At 67.3% G+C, this 16,104-nt stretch overlaps 3 protein-coding genes across 5 annotated transcripts in view; 2 read left to right on the forward strand and 1 right to left on the reverse strand.

Annotated features, from left to right (window-relative positions):
- Window positions 1–1,228: 1,228 nt before the first annotated feature.
- On the forward strand, window positions 1,229–6,341 carry FSD1 (fibronectin type III and SPRY domain containing 1). 2 transcript variants are annotated; one of them, XM_055709919.1, is made up of 13 exons: window positions 1,229–1,318; window positions 1,829–1,924; window positions 2,033–2,164; window positions 2,241–2,342; window positions 3,098–3,120; window positions 3,323–3,444; window positions 3,957–4,166; window positions 4,342–4,440; window positions 4,576–4,735; window positions 4,838–4,917; window positions 5,126–5,377; window positions 5,791–5,879; window positions 5,986–6,341. In XM_055709919.1, exons 1-13 carry the CDS (start codon window positions 1,307–1,309, stop codon window positions 6,094–6,096), a joined length of 1,488 nt encoding a protein of 495 aa, XP_055565894.1. In that variant the 5' UTR covers window positions 1,229–1,306; the 3' UTR covers window positions 6,097–6,341. The 2 variants fall into 2 exon arrangements, with proteins under 2 accessions (XP_055565894.1, XP_055565895.1); XM_055709920.1 differs by having other exon boundaries at window positions 2,054–2,164.
- A 2,290-nt stretch (window positions 6,342–8,631) lies between these two features.
- On the forward strand, window positions 8,632–12,382 carry MPND (MPN domain containing). The gene is given in 14 exon segments (XM_055710156.1): window positions 8,632–8,696; window positions 9,437–9,663; window positions 9,931–10,161; window positions 10,246–10,408; window positions 10,480–10,564; window positions 10,660–10,756; window positions 10,908–10,980; window positions 11,059–11,135; window positions 11,209–11,265; window positions 11,267–11,378; window positions 11,456–11,526; window positions 11,622–11,711; window positions 11,951–12,043; window positions 12,153–12,382. Coding segments are annotated over 14 exon segments (1,470 nt in total). The 5' UTR covers window positions 8,632–8,689; the 3' UTR covers window positions 12,240–12,382.
- Window positions 12,383–12,726: 344 nt separating this feature from the next.
- SH3GL1 (SH3 domain containing GRB2 like 1, endophilin A2) overlaps window positions 12,727–16,104 on the reverse strand; it is a 30,605-nt gene continuing 27,227 nt past the window's right edge. For both annotated transcript variants that reach the window (XM_055710159.1, XM_055710157.1), the window contains one exon: window positions 12,727–14,705. In XM_055710159.1, coding sequence (XP_055566134.1) covers window positions 14,509–14,705 — 197 coding nt within the window. In that variant the 3' untranslated portion in view covers window positions 12,727–14,508. The remainder of the gene's footprint in view (window positions 14,706–16,104) is intronic.

Below are 16,104 nucleotides of genomic sequence, written 5' to 3' on the forward strand. Positions count from 1 at the left end.
GGCGGGGGGGTCCAGATGAGCCCCTATCCCCCACCAGGGGACAAAGCCTGGAGGTGGCACTACCTGGGGTCACCCACCATCGACCGCACACCAGCTCAGCTGCATGATGGGGGGGCTGATGGCACCAGCCCCCCCAGCGGAACCATGGCGGGGGGGAGCAGGTGCTACATGTGCAGTCAGTACAGGCTTTGCATGCTGGCATGGGACGAGGCCGTGGGACCACCGAGTGGCTCCCTTGAAATGGGGGGGCCCCAGCAGCCTGCCGCGTCCCAGCCACATGCTAACCCCCCAGCACACCGGTATGAGCTGCTCATGCTCGGTGGGCAGGTGGGGGGCAGCGGGGGGGCACTGGGTGCTGCAGGGTGGGTGCTGTGCAGATGACAAGCAGGGTGGCAGGGTGCTGCAAAACCCCTTTTTGGGGGCTTTTCCTGCAGAAAGGCAGAGCTGGGGAGGGTGCCCCCCCCAGCTGGGCATCGGCTGCACGCTGGGATTGTCTCAGGGCTGGGGGAGGGTGGGAGGGGGGGTGGGAGGCCCTGTGCCCCCTGCAGCCCCCCTGGTATGTGCTGGTGTCCATCACTGTGGCAGGCGGGTGGCAGCTTTGCGGGGCGGTGGGGGTCAACATCTTCAGGCAGATGCCCATGTCTGGGGGGGGCAGTGGGTGCCGAGGGGAACAGGGCTGAGCATGGCCAGCCTTGTTCCCCCCAAGACATGACGCAGTGGCTGGCACGGCCGGGGGGCTGAGGGGGGGCTATTGGGTGCCCCCAGCCCTGGGGGGTGCCTGGGGTGAGCCCAGATGAGCGGGCAGGGGGCGCGGGCATGGGGGTGTGTGGAGTGGGGGGGACACGGGGGTATTTGGGCACGGGGCAGGGTACAAGGGTAGGTGGGCGGGGGGTATTTGGAGGGAGAGGGGCTTGGGGGTGTTTGGGAGGGGGTTAGGATGGGCGGGGGGCAGAGAGGTGCAGGGGTAAATGGGGAAGGGGCATTTGGGGAGGGGGCACCTCCTGGCCTCTGAGTGGGCTTAGGGCCCAGCACAGCCTCACAGGGAGAGCCGGGGGGGGCGCTGGGGACACCCCCCCCGGGGCGGCGCGGGGGGGGCCCTACCGGGACGGAGGCCCGCACCGAGGGTCTCACCCGCCCCTTGCCGGGGGCGGCGCGGGGCGGTGTGTGTCCGTCCCCGGACTACATCTCCCAGCATGCCGCGGGGCGGGGCCACGCCCCCAGTGGGCGGGGCCGGGGGGCGGGGCGGCGGCGCCGCTCCCCCTTTGTTGGTGGCGGCGGGGCCGAGCGGCGGCGGGGCCGGCCCGGTATGGGCGACCAGGTGGGGCCGGGCCGGGCCGGGCGCGGCGGGGAACGGAGCGGGGGGCGAGGGGGGGAGCCGCGGAGGGGGCGAGGGGGGGAAGGAGGAGGAGAGGAGGAGGAAGAAGAAGAAGAAGAAGAAGAAGGGGAATGGAGGAAAGATGAAGGGAGGGATGGAGAGGGAGGGAGGGAGGAAGAGGGGATGAAGGAGGGAGGGAGAGAGAGAGAGGGAGAGAGGGAGGGAGGAAGGAAGGAAGAGGGGCTGGAGCGGATGAAGGTCTGGAGGCAGGAGGGATGCGGGGGTTGAGGGCGGTGCGGGAGGGAGGGGTGCAGGGCTGCCCCCCCCGCTGTCCCCCCCCCTGCCCTTGTCGCTCTCACACACACACACTTGCCAAGTCATCCCGCTCCCGCCATGCCCGCTGGCTCCCGGCGCCTGGCACGCCTGGGCCTGGCGGGGGGGGGAGCCGGGGGGGGGCTCGGAGGGGCGGGGGGGGCCGGAGGGCACTGACGGTGGGTTGGGGGGGCCGGGCAGGAGTCTCTGCGGAAGATCATCACCACCTTGGCCGTGAAGAATGAGGAGATCCAGAACTTCATCTACTCCCTCAAGCAGATGATGCAGAATGTGGAGGTACCAGGGAGCCCCCGCCCTCCCCCTGGGGACCCCATCCCCGGCACACACGGGGGTCCCACAGCCGGGGGGGGTGGCCCCCGCTGACGCCCCAGGCGTTGTGACCAGGCCAACTCGTCGCGGGTGCAGGAGGACCTGGAGAGCGAGTTCCAGTCACTGTACACGCTGCTGGACGAGCTGAAGGACGAGATGCTGATGAAGATCAAGCAGGACCGCGCCAGCCGCACCTACGAGCTGCAGGTGGGCGCCCACCCTGCATGCCCCCCGCCGCCACCGGCACCCTCGCCCACCGCTGCTTCTCTCCCCTCCACACCAGGCCCAGCTTGCGGAGTGTGCCAAGGCCCTGGAGAGCTCAGAGGAGCTGCTGGAGGCGGCCAACCAGGCCCTGGAGACAGCTAACCACCATGACTTCCTCCAGGTGCGTCCCCACCGGCGTGGGGGGATGTCCTCGTCCAGCTGCCCCCCATGCTGGGGGTGTCCTGACTCCCCTTCCCCCTTGCTGGCTGGTTCATGCCACCCCGGGGCTGCGCTCACCCTGGGTGGGCACCCTCCTTTCTTTCTGTGCTGAGCACTGGGGCAACGCTGGGCTGGCTGTGCCTGCTGCTGGGGTGGCGGGGGGGCACGCAGACCCCCCAGGTTATCCCCGGCCTGCCCAGAGCTGCCCGGTGCCCCCTTTCTCCTGAGACAAAGGGACACTGGGGGCATCGGGATGCTGTGCCATGGGGGTGCTGTGGCCATGGGGTACCTCAGTGGGGATGCAGGGATGCTGTGCCACAGGGTACCATCGTGGGGATGCAGGGATGCTGTGCCATGAGGGTACCGCTGCGGGGATGCTGTGCCATGGGGGTACCGCTGTGGGGATGCTGTGCCATGGGGGTACCGCTGTGGGGATGCTGTGCCAGGGGGTACTGCAGCAGTGACACAGGGATGCTGTGCCATAGGGGTACCGCTGTGGGGATGCTGTGCCAGGGGATACTGCTGTGGGGATGCTGTGCCAGGGGGTACCGCAGCAGGGATGCAGGGATCCTGTTCTGCTGGGCACCTCAGCAGGGACACGGGCATGCTCTGCCATGCTGGCAGTGGAGCGGAGGTCCGGGCATGCTGCACCGCGCTGGCTCCTGGCACTGCTGTCTCACTCTTTTTTTTCCTCCTCTTTTCCTCTGCGCTCACAAGGCTGCCAAACAGATCAAGGATAGGTACGGCACCCCCGTGCCCCCAGCCCCACTAACCCCCAACCTCCTCCCGGCCAGGGCCCCGCGGCGGGTGGCCCTGTGGGTGCTGGGGTGGCTCTTCCCACCCTTCCCATCTCCCCACGCAGGGCAGGGGCTGGGCAGTCAGGGCTGGGTGGGTGTCTGCCTCCCAGCCTCACTGACCCATGGCCCCGTGTCCCTCGCACAGTGTGACAATGGCACCTGCCTTCCGCCTCTCACTCAAGGCCAAGGTGAGCGACAACATGAGCCACTTGATGGTGGATTTTGCCCAGGAACGCCGCCTGCTCCAGGCCCTTGCCTTCCTGCCAGGTACTGCCCGCGGGTGATGGGGACATGGAGGGACAGGCCACAGTGGGTGGGTTTCTCCTGCTGCAAGGGAAAGGCAGTGCTGGGGGCACAGAGGGCTGTGCCAGCCTGGCAAGGATCTGGCACAGGGACAGGGGTGCAGGGTTTAAGGGCTCTCCTGGGTGCTGCAGGATGAGGTGAGGAGCAGTGGGGGGTGCCAGGCCTGGGGCACCCTGTGGTACCCCATCCAGAGGGTCGAGAAGGTGCCAGGGATGGATGGAGGGATGAGGGGGTTTGGATGCTGTGCCCAGGGGTGCAGCCCGTGCCAGGCTTGGGGTCTCTGGGATCCCACATGTGGGGTCTCTAGGGTGCTGTGCCTGTGGGCCCTTGTGGGTTCCATGCCTGGGGTCCCCGAAGCGCTGAGCCCCTGGGATCTAAGGGCGCCCTGGGGGTGCCTCGGGGTGCTGGGGACACCGTGGCTGGCAGGAGGGCTGCAGTGGGTGGGGGGACACTGGCACAGCTGTTCCTGCGGGCAGTGCCCAGCACCCCCGAGATCGATCTGGCGGAGTCACTGGTGGCCGATAACTGTGTGACACTGGCCTGGAGGATGCCCGACGAGGACAGCAAGATAGACCACTACGTGCTGGAGTACCGCAGGACCAACTTTGAGGGGCCGCCCCGCGCCAAGGAGGACCAGCCCTGGATGGTGGTTGAGGGCATCAAGGGCACCGAGTACACCCTCTCCGGTGAGGGCACAGGGGCAAAACCAGCCCCAGGTGTGCCAGGCTGAGCAGGCACCATGGGTGGCAGGGGGCTGGGGCTGTCCCAGGGGGCTGGGTGGCAGTGCCAGGCTTTGTAGGGGACATGGAGGTCGCCGATACTCCCCCCATGCCCAGCTTTGTGACCCTTCTGTGCCCACAGGGCTGAAGTTTGACATGAAGTACATGAATTTTCGGGTACGGGCATGTAACAAGGCTGTGGCAGGCGAATTCTCCGAGCCGGTCACTTTAGAGACAAGAGGTGGGTACCGGCAGGGTGGCAGAGCATCCGTCACCCCCCATGCCACCCCATGTTACCCCTTCCCAAGCGTGCCAGGGTCCATGGCCCCTTGGTGCCAGGCGAGGGGGGTGACGCGCTGATGGTGGCTGTCCCCAGCTTTCATGTTTCGGCTGGACGCCAGCACGTGCCACCAGAACCTGCGGGTGGAGGAGCTCAGCGTAGAGTGGGACGCCACGGGGGGCAAGGTGCAGGATGTCAAGGCACGTGAGAAAGACGGCAAGGGCAGGACGGCTTCGCCCGCCAACTCGCCTGCCAGGTAATGTCATCCCCCCTTGTCACCCCAGCATTGCCCCCCCCCCCCCCCCCCCCCCCAGGTAATGCCCACCCACCCCTCCTCGCTGGCGTCCGTCTGTCCTAGGGTGGTGCAGTCACCCAAGAGGATGCCCTCAGGGCGTGGGGGCAGAGATCGCTTCACCGCCGAGTCCTACACGGTTCTGGGTGAGAGCTGGGGGCACCCACTGGGTGCTGGTGGAGACCCTGCAGGCACCCGGGGGTGCAGGTGGGGGCATGGAGCAGAGGAGAGGGTGGCCCTGGGGGCACAGGGGTGATGTAGGTGGGCATGGGGCACCCAGAGGGACCTGCGGGGCTGGGGTCAGGATGGGGCACCCATGGGTGCACAAGGCAGAGCCGTGCCCCGTGCCTGCAGGTGACACGCTGATCGATGGTGACGACCACTACTGGGAGGTGCGGTACGACCGGGACAGCAAAGCTTTCGGCGTGGGGGTGGCATATCGCAGCCTGGGCAAATTTGACCAGCTGGGCAAGACCTCGGCCTCCTGGTGCCTCCACCTCAACAACTGGCTGCAGGTCAGCTTCAGCGCCAAGCACGCCAACAAGGCCAAGGTGCTGGACGTGCCCGTGCCCGACTGCATCGGTGTCTACTGCAACTTCCATGAAGGTGGGTGCAGGATGGGGTGACAATCAGGCAGCCTTGGGGGTGGGCACAGGGACTGCCACCAACATGGGCACCGCCAGCACCAGCTGGTCCTCCACCATGGGCATTGCCACCACCACCCTGGACACTGGCATGTCCAGCACCACCACGGGCATCAGTATGTCCATCATGGACATTGCCACCATCATGGGCACCAGCGTGTCCACCATGGGCTCCAGTGGTGTCCATCGCTACTACCATGGGCATTAGTATGTCCACCATGGGCATTGCCACCACCACCATGGACATCAGCATGTCCAGTGCCACCACCATGGGCACCAGCGTGTCCACCATGGGCATTGCTGCCACCATGGACACTGTGCTGAGGGTCTTCAAGTTCGGTGCCCACCCCCCACGCCCCACCCCTGTGCCCACAGGGTTCCTGTCTTTCTACAACGCCAGGACCAAGCAGCTGCTCCACACCTTCAAGGCCAAGTTCACACAGCCAGTGCTGCCTGCCTTCATGGTAAGGGGCCAGCAGGGCTGGGCAGCGCTGTGGGGCTGCCGCTGGTGGGGTTCAGCCCCCCCAAGCCCTGTGCCCCCCCAGCCAAGCCCCACTTCTGTGCCCGCAGGTCTGGTGCGGCAGCTTCCACGTCTCCTCGGGCTTGCAGGTGCCCAGCGCGGTGAAATGCCTCCAGAAACGCAACAGCACGGCCAGCAGCTCCAACGCCAGCCTGCCCTAGAGCCGTGCCCCCCGCAGGCACCCCCCAGGCGAGAGCACTGAATGTACCCCCCACCCCCCATCCACTGCACTGGCAGGGCTGTGCCAGCCCCTGGAGCTGGGGTGCACCAGCACCCCCGGCCCCGCCAGCTGACCCCCCCACTCTGTGCCACCCCCCACGTTGCTGGCACCGGGCTGGGCACGTCACCCCTCGCCATCGAGAGCTGCTTCTGGCCTGAAGAATAAACTGGGATGTAGGTGTGACGCGGCCGTGGCTGGGGCACGGGGCAGCGGGGGGCACCAACCCCGGGGGGGGAGGGGGGATTTGGGGGTGGGTCCCGGTGCCACCCCCATGGCACAAGGAGCTGGGACGGTGCTGAGCATGGCAGTGCCTTTGTTCAGGATGGCACCTGGGGTGATGCCCCCCCTCCCAGTATATGGGTTGGGGGTCCACTGCTGCCCCTGGCTGGGCTGTGCTGTCTGCATCCCCCCTCCCCCGGGGGTGCCTGGGCCGGGGGGGGGGGGGGGGGGCTGGGAATGGCTTTGCCCTGGGGGGGGGCTACTGCTGCCCTAGCTGGTCCCTGGTACGAAGCAGGGGGGCCAGCAGCCCCCCTGTGCTGACACCCGTCAGTCTGCAATGAGAGCTCGGCGCAGCTGCAGCTTCTTGGCAAGCTCCTCCGCCATGCCTGGGCCTGGGGGGGGCACTGCCTGGCAGGGGACCCCGGCAGCTGGGCCCCCTGCCACCCCCCCCAGCCGCTGACCCCAGAGGAACCACCGTGCTCACTGCCCTCTTCCCCGCCAGCCAGTGACAGCACCCAGGCATCTGGATCCTGCCCCCCCCCCATTTCCCCCATCCCCAGCGCTGGGACCCAGGCACCTGGGACCCCCTCACCGTGATCGTGGGGTGGCAGCGGGGCTGGGGGAGGCAGGCCGGGGCACGGAGCTCTGGGGGTCTCGCTCACCTACAGAGAAGGTCAGAGGTCTACATGGGGACACACTCCCTGCCTCAGTTTCCCCCAGCCCAGCTGGCCTCGCCCTGCTCATTCATGTAGGTCCGCTCCTCTGAGATGGCCCCAAATGGGGGGGGGGTCCTCCGAGCCCCCCCGGGGGCTGCAGTACAGGGTGATGGGGGCTCAGGAACAGCTTCAGCACATGGGGGCAGCTGAGCGGGGGCACGGGGGGCAGCCAAGGGGGCTCACACACACCTCCCCCCGCCCCGGGTCTTCTCCCTGTTCTCACCATCCGTCTCTACGAACTCGCAGAGTGGGGCGGGGGGTGTCACGGACCCCCTGCCTGCCCCTGACACTCCCAGCCCCCCCAGACCTCCGTGCCAGGCTGTGACACCCCGGCAGTGATGCCCACCCCCAATCCCATCTGGCAGGTGCCCCCCAGCCACCGCTACCACTGCCACCCGCCGTCCTGCCAGACCCCCGACCCTGCTGAGCCCCCGGAGCCCCCCATGCCCCCCAACCCGGGGGCTGTGCTCCCGCTGCGGGGGCTGCAGGCTGCCCCCAGCCGTGCCACCCTGGCCATGCTGGTCCCCAGTACATCCCAGTGAGAACGAAGCCCCCCCCGCCCATCCCCTGGCCCACCCGACTCACTGGGGCAGCGGTGGTTCGGGGGTCCTGGGGGAGGTGGTGGGGGTCCCGGGGGTGGCCTTGCGGTCCCACTCCACCCCCTCCGGGAGCTGGAAGACGTGGCCGGGCAGCAGCGCATCGGGGGGGGGGGCAGCACCACCGGGACCCCCCCCCCTCGGGGCCAGCACCCTGTGCCCACCTCCGCCATGGTCAGGATGAGTCCCCGCCACACCTGCGCCTCCCAGCTCGCCGTCTGCGGGGGGGACACCCAATGGCACGCGAGGGTGGCTTGTCTCCTGCACCCTCTGTGTGTCCGCAGCCTTTCCCTCATGCCCCCCTCCCCCGCCTCTGCATCCCCCTAAGCCTGCCCCCTGCCCCCATAACCCTGTCCCCGCTTCTGCATCCCCTGTACCCCCGAATCCTGCCTCCTGTGCCCCCCAGTGTCCCCTCAGTCCCCAAACCCTGCACCCTGCACCCCCCCACGCCACTGTATCCCCCTGAGCTGCCAAGCCCTGACCCCCCCAACCTGCACATCCCCACCCGTGCCCTCCACCGTGTCCCCAGCCCCCTCTGTCCCCCAACACCCACCCAACACTGCCCCCCCCCCGGTCCCCTCCACGTCCGTCCGCTACCCTGCGCCCCCAGCGTCCCCCGGTGCCGGTGTCCGTCAGTCGTCGTCCCCCGCCCCGTGTGTGTGTCGCCTCCCCCGGTGCCGGTCCACCCCCCCAACATGTGTGTGTGCCCACTCCCCCCCGGCCCCCGGTGCCGGGTCCCTCCCCCCCCCCCCCCCCGTGTGTGTGTGTCGCCCCCCCGATACCGGTGTCCCCCCCCGCTCCGATGTGCGTGTGTGTCGCCCCCCCGGTTCCGGTGTGCCGCCCCCCTCGATTCCGGTGTCCCCCGTCCCCCCCCCCCGATGTGTGTGTGTGTCGCCCCCCCGGTGCCGGTGTCGCTCCCCCAGGCGGGGCGGGGCGCGCGGGGCCGCCCCATCACGTGGCGCCGCCGCGCGCACCGGGGAGGCGGGAGCGGCGCGAGCGCAGCATGGCAGGTAGGGGCGGGGGGCACCGGGCACGCACGGGCACCCCCCCGGCCGGGGACGCGCGCACCGTGCGCGCACACGCACACATGCGCGCGCACCGCGCCCCCGCCGCCCCCCCGGGGTACGCGCCCCCGCGCACATGCACCTGCGCGCGCGCGCCTCCCGCACACACGTGTGGCCCCGCGCGTGCTCACAGCCACGCGCACGCGGGGCACGGGCACGCGGGACCCTGGGCGCGCGCCGGGCCCGGGACCCCGCGGGTGGGGACAGCCCCGCCCCCCCGCCCCCCCCCCCGCCCCCCCCCCCCCCGGGCTCCCGGCGTCGGGGGACACGCGGGGCTGGGGGGACGAGCCCCTGTCCTCTGTGTGCCCTGGCCCCCAGCCGTGGCCCCACGGCCCCATGTCTCACAGCCCCCATGTCCCACACCCATGTCCCCTTGTCCTTTGTCATCATGTCCCTGTGTCCTCACACCGCTGCATCTCCCCCCCCGCCCCTGGCAGTGTACCCCATCCCCCTGTCCCTGTGCTCACCCCCTGCTGTGACCCTGTGTCCCCTCTGTGTCCCTGCATGCTTGTGCCCCAACATCCCCATGGCATCATCTTCATGCCCCCGTGTCCCTGTGCAGCCCTGTCCCGGTGTCCCCACCTGCAGGCAGACATGAGGGGGACACACCCAAGGGTGCTCTTGGGGGGACACCCAGGGGTGCTGCCCCCAGGGAGGACCCCACATGGCATGTGTCCCCCCCGCAGCGCTGGTGGCCACGTCCCCCGGCGGGGATGAGTGCCTGGAGGAGGACGAGGACGAGCTGGAGCCGGGGCTGGACGAGGCGGAGGCCGAGCCGGAGGCCGGGAGTGGGGCCAAGGTGGCAGGGGACACCCGGGGCGCCGTGCTCACCCGCCGCGGCATCACCCTCCGCGTCCTGCTCCGCGACGGGCTCCTCGAGCCGGCCCGTGGCGTCCTCTCCATCTACTACCTGGTGAGCCTGACCGGCGCGGGGACACAGCGTGGGGATTGGGTTGGGGGACAGCGCACAGGGGACAGGGATGGGGGACAGGGCACAGGGGTGGGGGACATGGGACAGGGAGGGGGGACAGGGCACAGGGATGGGGGACAGGGATGGGGAAGAGAGATGGAGGACAGGGTGCAGGGACAGGGGACGGGGGACAGGGGTGGGGCATAGGGCATGGGGACGGGGCACAGGGCACTGGTGGGTGCCCCCCCCGGCTCACCCCACACTCCCCAGGGCAAGAAGTTCGTGGGGGACCTGGGGGCGGACGGGACCATCACGTGGCAGGAGACGGGGCAGGTCTTCAACTCGCCCAGCGCCTGGGCCACCCACTGCAAGCGCCTGGTGAACCCCGCCAAGAAGTCGGGGTGCGGGTGGGCGTCCGTGCGCTACAAGGGCCAGAAGCTGGACCAGTACAAAGCTGCGTGGCTGCGCAAGCACCAGCCCAACGTGCCGCCTGCCGAGGAGGTGGGTGGGCTGCCCCCCCCAGCCCCCTGCCAGGGACCCCCAGTGTGGGTGGCAGGATGGGTGCCAGCCCTGTGCTGCCGGCAGAGCCTGGCCAGTGAGGGCGAGGAGGAGGAGATGCCTGAGGATGAAGAGGAGGAGGCGACGAGGGAGGGTCGGGCGCCTGTGCCGGAGCTGGCGGTTACCAAAAAGCTGGAGGAGAGGAGCAAGAAACAACAATGCAAGAGCCTGGCGGAGCCGGCGGGGATGGGTAAGGTGGCACGGGGGTCCCGCGGGACCCCAGGCAGCTCGGCGGCGGTGACGGGGCATTGTGCTTCGCAGATCACGGCCCCCCGGCGAAGCGGTTGGAGAGCAAACCCCGGGTGCCCGTCCGCTACTGCACCCTGGGCACCCGTGACTCGGCCAGGTAGGGTGTGACAGGGACCCCAGCCCCACGGGTGCCACCCACAGGCACAGGAGGGGCTGGGGGCAGCGGTGGCAGAGGGGTTGCGGCTCTTCCAGGAGCCCCCAGACCCTGGTGGAGGTGACATCGTTCGCCGCCATCAACAAGTTCCAGCCCTTCAACGTGGCCATTTCCAGCAACGTCCTGCTGCTCCTGGTGCGTCCCCTCCCCGGGGAGGGGAGGACAGGCTGGGACAGCTCTAATGGCACTGGGGACACCTGCAGGGAGGGGGAGTCATCCTGTGCCCCCCCCCCCCGTCCCCGTGTCACTTCGGGGCCAAACTGTTGATTTTAACCTTTTCCTTTAGGACTTCCATAGCCACCTGACGCGGAGCGAAGTGGTGGGCTACCTGGGGGGGCGGTGGGACACCAACACACAATGTAGGTAGCGGGGTGGGGGGGTCCCCCCTTGCCCAGCCCACAGCAGAGCCACCCACCCCTGTGCCCGCCCCCCCGCAGTGCTGACGGTGCTGCGAGCCTTCCCGTGCCGGACCCGCCTGGGCGATGCCGAAGCTGCCGGTGCCGTGGAGGAGGAGGTAAAGCAGCGCCGGGGGGTGTGGGGTGTGGGGGTCCCGGGGGACCCGTCCCCACGGCACCTGCCCACCCCAGATCTGCCAGAGCCTGTTCCTGCGGGGGCTGTCGCTGGTGGGCTGGTACCACAGCCACCCCTTCGGCCCCCGCACTGCCCTCCCTGCACGACATCGACGCGCAGATGGATTACCAGCTCAAGCTGCAGGGCAGCGGCAACAGCTTCCAGCCCTGCCTGGCTCTCATCTGCGGTAAGCGCCCGGTCCCCACCATGCCGGGGGTGCTGGGGCTGCGGCCCCCCTGTGTCAGCCCCACCTCTCCCTCCCAGGACCCTACTATCATGGCAACCCCGGCGTGGAGTCCAAAATCGCACCCTTCTGGGTGATGCCGCCGCCAGAGGTGGGTGGCTGCCGGTCCCGCGGGGCAGGTATTTGGGGTGGGGGTGGCCCCAGTGCCGTGGGGTGACCCCTCTGCGCCGCTCCTCTGTCCTCCAGCAACGGCCCAACGACTACGGCATCCCCATGGATGTGGAGGTGGCTTACATCCAGGATGGATTCCTCACCAACGACGTCCTGCAGGAGATGGTGAGTGTGGGGTGGGGGCCCCGAAAACCCCGTCCAGCCCAGCAAGGACCCCGGCCCCATTGGGGGCTGGCTGAGCTTCTGCCACCCATCATCCCCCTCCTGCCCTTAGCCCCAGTGACGGTGACAATCCCTCCTCCATCCCCACGGTGCTGCCGAGGTCTGGGTGCCGGGCGGGAGGCACGTGCCCAGGCTCGGGGCAGCCCCGGTGCCTGCAGCCCCTCTCTTCCCCCCCACCCCAGACGCTGCTGGTGGAGTTTTATAAGGGAGCCCCCGACCTGGTGAAGTTCCAGGAGCTGTGGAGTCAGGATCAAACCTACCTGGACAAGCTAAAGGTGAGCAGGGGTCTTCCTCCGCTGGGCTTGGGGGGAGGGGGGCTGGAGCTGGAGCTTGAGCTGTGGCCACCCCGGTGTGTTAATTAACCGGGCTGCGTCCCCATCTCAGGGCTCCCTGGCATCCCGCACCCCCAAAGACCAGAGCTTCACCCACGTCCTGGAGCAGATCTACAGCCTCCTCAAGCTCAGCAGCTGAGGGGCTGGGAGCCCCCCCTTCGGTTCGGACCAGGTGCCTTCCCAGCAGCCAGGGCTCGGCTCGGCAGCCCCCCCCCCAGCCCCAGGGGCTCACCCAGCCCTGGCGTGGGGCAGCACTGCGGGGACACCGCATCGCCTGCTGCTACAGGGGACTCGCCCGAGGGGTCCCGGGACCCCGCTGGCTCCTGCCCTGCCCCCACGGGGCAGCGGTGGAGGGGAGGGTGGTGGTGGTGGTGGGAGTCTCGGCTGTTAAGTTGTTTGTGGAAGTGGTAGTTGATTAAAGAGCAGTTCCTGAGAGGCGGCCGGCGTGCGGCTCTGCTGGCTCGGGGACATCTTGCTGGGATGGTGCCAGTGGCCTCATGGGCTGCAGTCACCATCCAGCTGCCTGTTCTGGGGGGCTGAACCAGGGGGACATTGATCCAGGGCTGCTCCTCCAGCCCACTGTGCCCCCCCGCAGCCCCGTCTCGCAGCCACAGAGGACGCAGTCATTAGAAAGAAGAAAACATTTAATACTTTCATTCAGAGATACAAGTCGAGATTTGTGGGTCATCTTTTTTTTCCCCTAAAAACCAGGAGAAACCATTACAAAAACCCCAAACCATCTAGCAGGTTGTCCCAACTGACAAAACGCATTTCAATCCACCTGAGCAGGAGCCAGTGTTCCCAGGATGTGACCCCTGTCCCCACTGGGAAGGGGACAAAGGTGAGGGCCCTGGGGGCACTGGTCCCTTGGGCTCCCTGTGCTGTTGGGATCAAGGGGGGAGCTGCCTTGTGCCCCCCCCAGTCTGGGACTGGGGTCACTGGTCAGCCCGCTCGGAGCACAGTGTGGCAGGGGACTGGACACACATTGACATGCACGGTTAAAATCATTAAAAAAGGGCTGTGGAACTGTGACGGGAGCCGGGAACAGCAGGGACAGGGATGTGCTGCAGCATGGGCCTGGTGCGGAGCTGGGGCTCAGCCCCCGGCCAGGTGAGGAGGAGGAGAGATGCTGGAGCCCGGCCAAGGCTGAGGAAGAGGGAAAGAAACCACTTTTCTAGCAAGGAAAACCACGGAGTCAAGAGAGATGGGGCGAGCGCTGCTGCTGCTGGACCCCACCCTGACCCTCACAATAAGGAAGATGCAGGGATGCTTGGGGCTGGCAGAAGTGGTGCTGAGATGTATGATACCTTTTCCCACCAAACACAGTGGCCGAGGGGCACGTTGCCCACCCCCCCCAGGAGGGTGGCTGTGGGGCAGAGACAGGGGGCACAGCAAAGGCACGTGAGGATCAGCCGAGCTCCAGTCCCACAGCCACGATCCCTGGTCCTGTGGCACGGGGTGCTGGTGGCTCCCTGGGGATGGTGCAGAGCCTCAGAGAGGAGACACAACCTACTGTGCCCCATGGTGGGCAGACCCTGGGCTGCGGCCCAGCTCCCACCACCCCCAAATTATCCCCCAACTCTGACAGACTCGGTGTAGAGTTTGTAGTAGGAAAAGCCCAAGGTCCAGATGCAACCTGGCCTAAAATACTTAAAAATCAAGGGCAGAAGGGAGCAGCCACCCCCTGTGGAGCTGAGCTCTGCAGGGAGGGGGCACAGGGCCAACAGCAGGCAGGGGACATCCTTGCTGTGTCCCTCTGGGGCAGGCAGGGACTGCACAGAGCCCCCGACAGGGCTCAGCACCCGCACCGCGGGGCTGGCTTAGTGTTTGATGGGTGGTGTAGTGTTGCTGTGCCACAGCATCCCTCCCTGGAGCCCCCAGGAGCGAAAGAGCCAGGTCCTGCATCGGTGCTGGGCTGTAGGGAGGCTGGGCACCCGTGGGGGAGGGGTAGTGTCAAGGTCTCACCCCTTGGTGATGCTGGGGGTTGCTTTGTCCCCTGCCACTGTGCCACATGTCTCCGTGCGCTGATGCTCAGCGTGAAGGACGCATCCTGGCTCTCCCACCTGGCTCATCCGGATGCTTGACCCAAAGGAAAAACAAAAACTGGACAGGGAGAGGCCTGTGACAATCGTACAGCCCGGGGGGGGGGGACACCTGGCAGGGCGCGCAAAGTACCGAAGTTCAAGCACCAGAAGGACAAAAAAAAAAAAAAAAAAAATTAATTAAAATAACCAAATTCAAGGGGCTGGGGGGGGCCATTTGACCCTTCTGGCTTGTTCCCTGGTGGCAATCTCGCCCCGAGGTGATGCAGAGATAGCACGGCCCCACTGCCGAGGGCGGGCCGGTGTCGGGATGGAGGTGGAATGGAGCTCGGCCCGCGCCGGGAGCGGGGACAGAAGCCATGCCGTTCACTGAGGTAGCGGAACCAGCACTTCCACGTAGTTGAGGGGGAAGAAGCCCGACTGGCCATTGATCATGCCCTCGTACCAGTTCTCGTCGATCTGGTTGGTGAGGGTGATGACGTCCCCTTCCTTGAAGCCCAGCTCACCGTCGTTCTCAGGTTCGAAGTCGTAGAGAGCCTTGCAGCAGGGCTGGTCCAGGGGGGCTGTGGGGAGAGGCGAGGGGCAGAGGTGAGCCGGACCCCCACACACCATCCCCTCAAGCCCCCAGCTCCGCCGATGCCAGGGATTCCTGCCGGGGATCAGCGGCTCCGCCAGGGCCGGGCTCCCACAGCTGGTTTCACAGCCCAGCTCTGCCCTGCGCGGGGAAACTGCCCCTTCGCCCTGCCCGGCGCTGCTAGAGCACTAACTCAGCACGAACCCCTCACCGGCTTTCAGCCCACAAGCTCCTCTGCTGTCTTGCTCCAACCACCTCCTTCGTGACCTTCTCCCAGAGCAGCCCCCTGCCCCCAGCCCCCCATCCTGCCTGCTCCTGCTCCGAGCTGTTCCCACCGCCACGAGACCACCACGCTGGAAACCAGGCGGCGAAAAGCCGTGTTTGTCCCCAGAGATGAGGGAAGCTGCTGGGTCAGACATGAGGACATGGAGGACCACCCCGGGGGTCCCTCTGCTTTACAGGGGTCACCTTGACTCTGTGGGCGACGGGAGGGAGAGGACTACCCCTGCCTCCCTGAGCACAGAGCTTCAATTAGCAGCCCCCCTGCCCCCCCCCCCCAAAAAAATGGGGAGAAACCCAGTCTTCTTCCCCCATCTCAGCTCCACGATTTAAGCATCAGACTTTCTGACTGCAAAAGGGATTTTTTTGTAGCCGGGAAAGCTGCTGCTTGCTCTGTCTTTGTGCTAACGTTTTGGGATGAGCAGGCACTCGGCTTTGCACCTGCAGGGATCCTGCTGGAAGGGGACCAGGCGAATACAGACCACCAGGGTCTGCAGGGCCCCCGCTCCCCTCCCCGTTGCCCTGTGGCTCTGCACTAGCACTCTCCCAACCAGGGCAAGGGGAACGGCACGACCAGCAGCCAGCACATCTGCTCTGCTGAATACCCACAGCAAGAAAGGACCAAGCATGAGAAGAGAACTCTGAAAACACCGAAAGCGGCAGCCAAGCAGATTCACGGTTTTGAAACAACTCCCCAAAATACCAGGCTGGTCCCACCACTGTGGCTCTTTCCCTATACCAGGCTCCTCAAGTCCTCCTGCCTCCTTGCTGCGCCACCACGAGCTTTCCCCACCGCAACGGCTCTGAGCCACAGACCCAGCCTGGCCTTGGGACCCCAAGGGGTCCCTTCAGCAGGAACGCTGACCCACGGACCCCACGTCATCCCAGGAACCCATCCGAGGCTCCCTGCTGCCCAGCTGGGACCACCAAACCTGCTCAGCATGCTGAGGCTCTGCCTGCTCCCCCCAGCCCTCAGCAGCAGGGTATGAGGGGCAGCACGAGTAGGGGTGGGAGAGATCCAGGCTGGGTGCTTGGAACAAGAGTGGGGTAATCCTCAAGGTGTCTGATGCCTCATGGAAAAGCATCTGATCACTGTGGCCTCACGCAGG

The sequence above is a fragment of the Falco cherrug genome, chromosome 4 (assembly GCF_023634085.1).
Source record: "Falco cherrug isolate bFalChe1 chromosome 4, bFalChe1.pri, whole genome shotgun sequence".
In the NCBI taxonomy this organism is placed as follows: Eukaryota; Metazoa; Chordata; class Aves; order Falconiformes; family Falconidae; genus Falco; species Falco cherrug.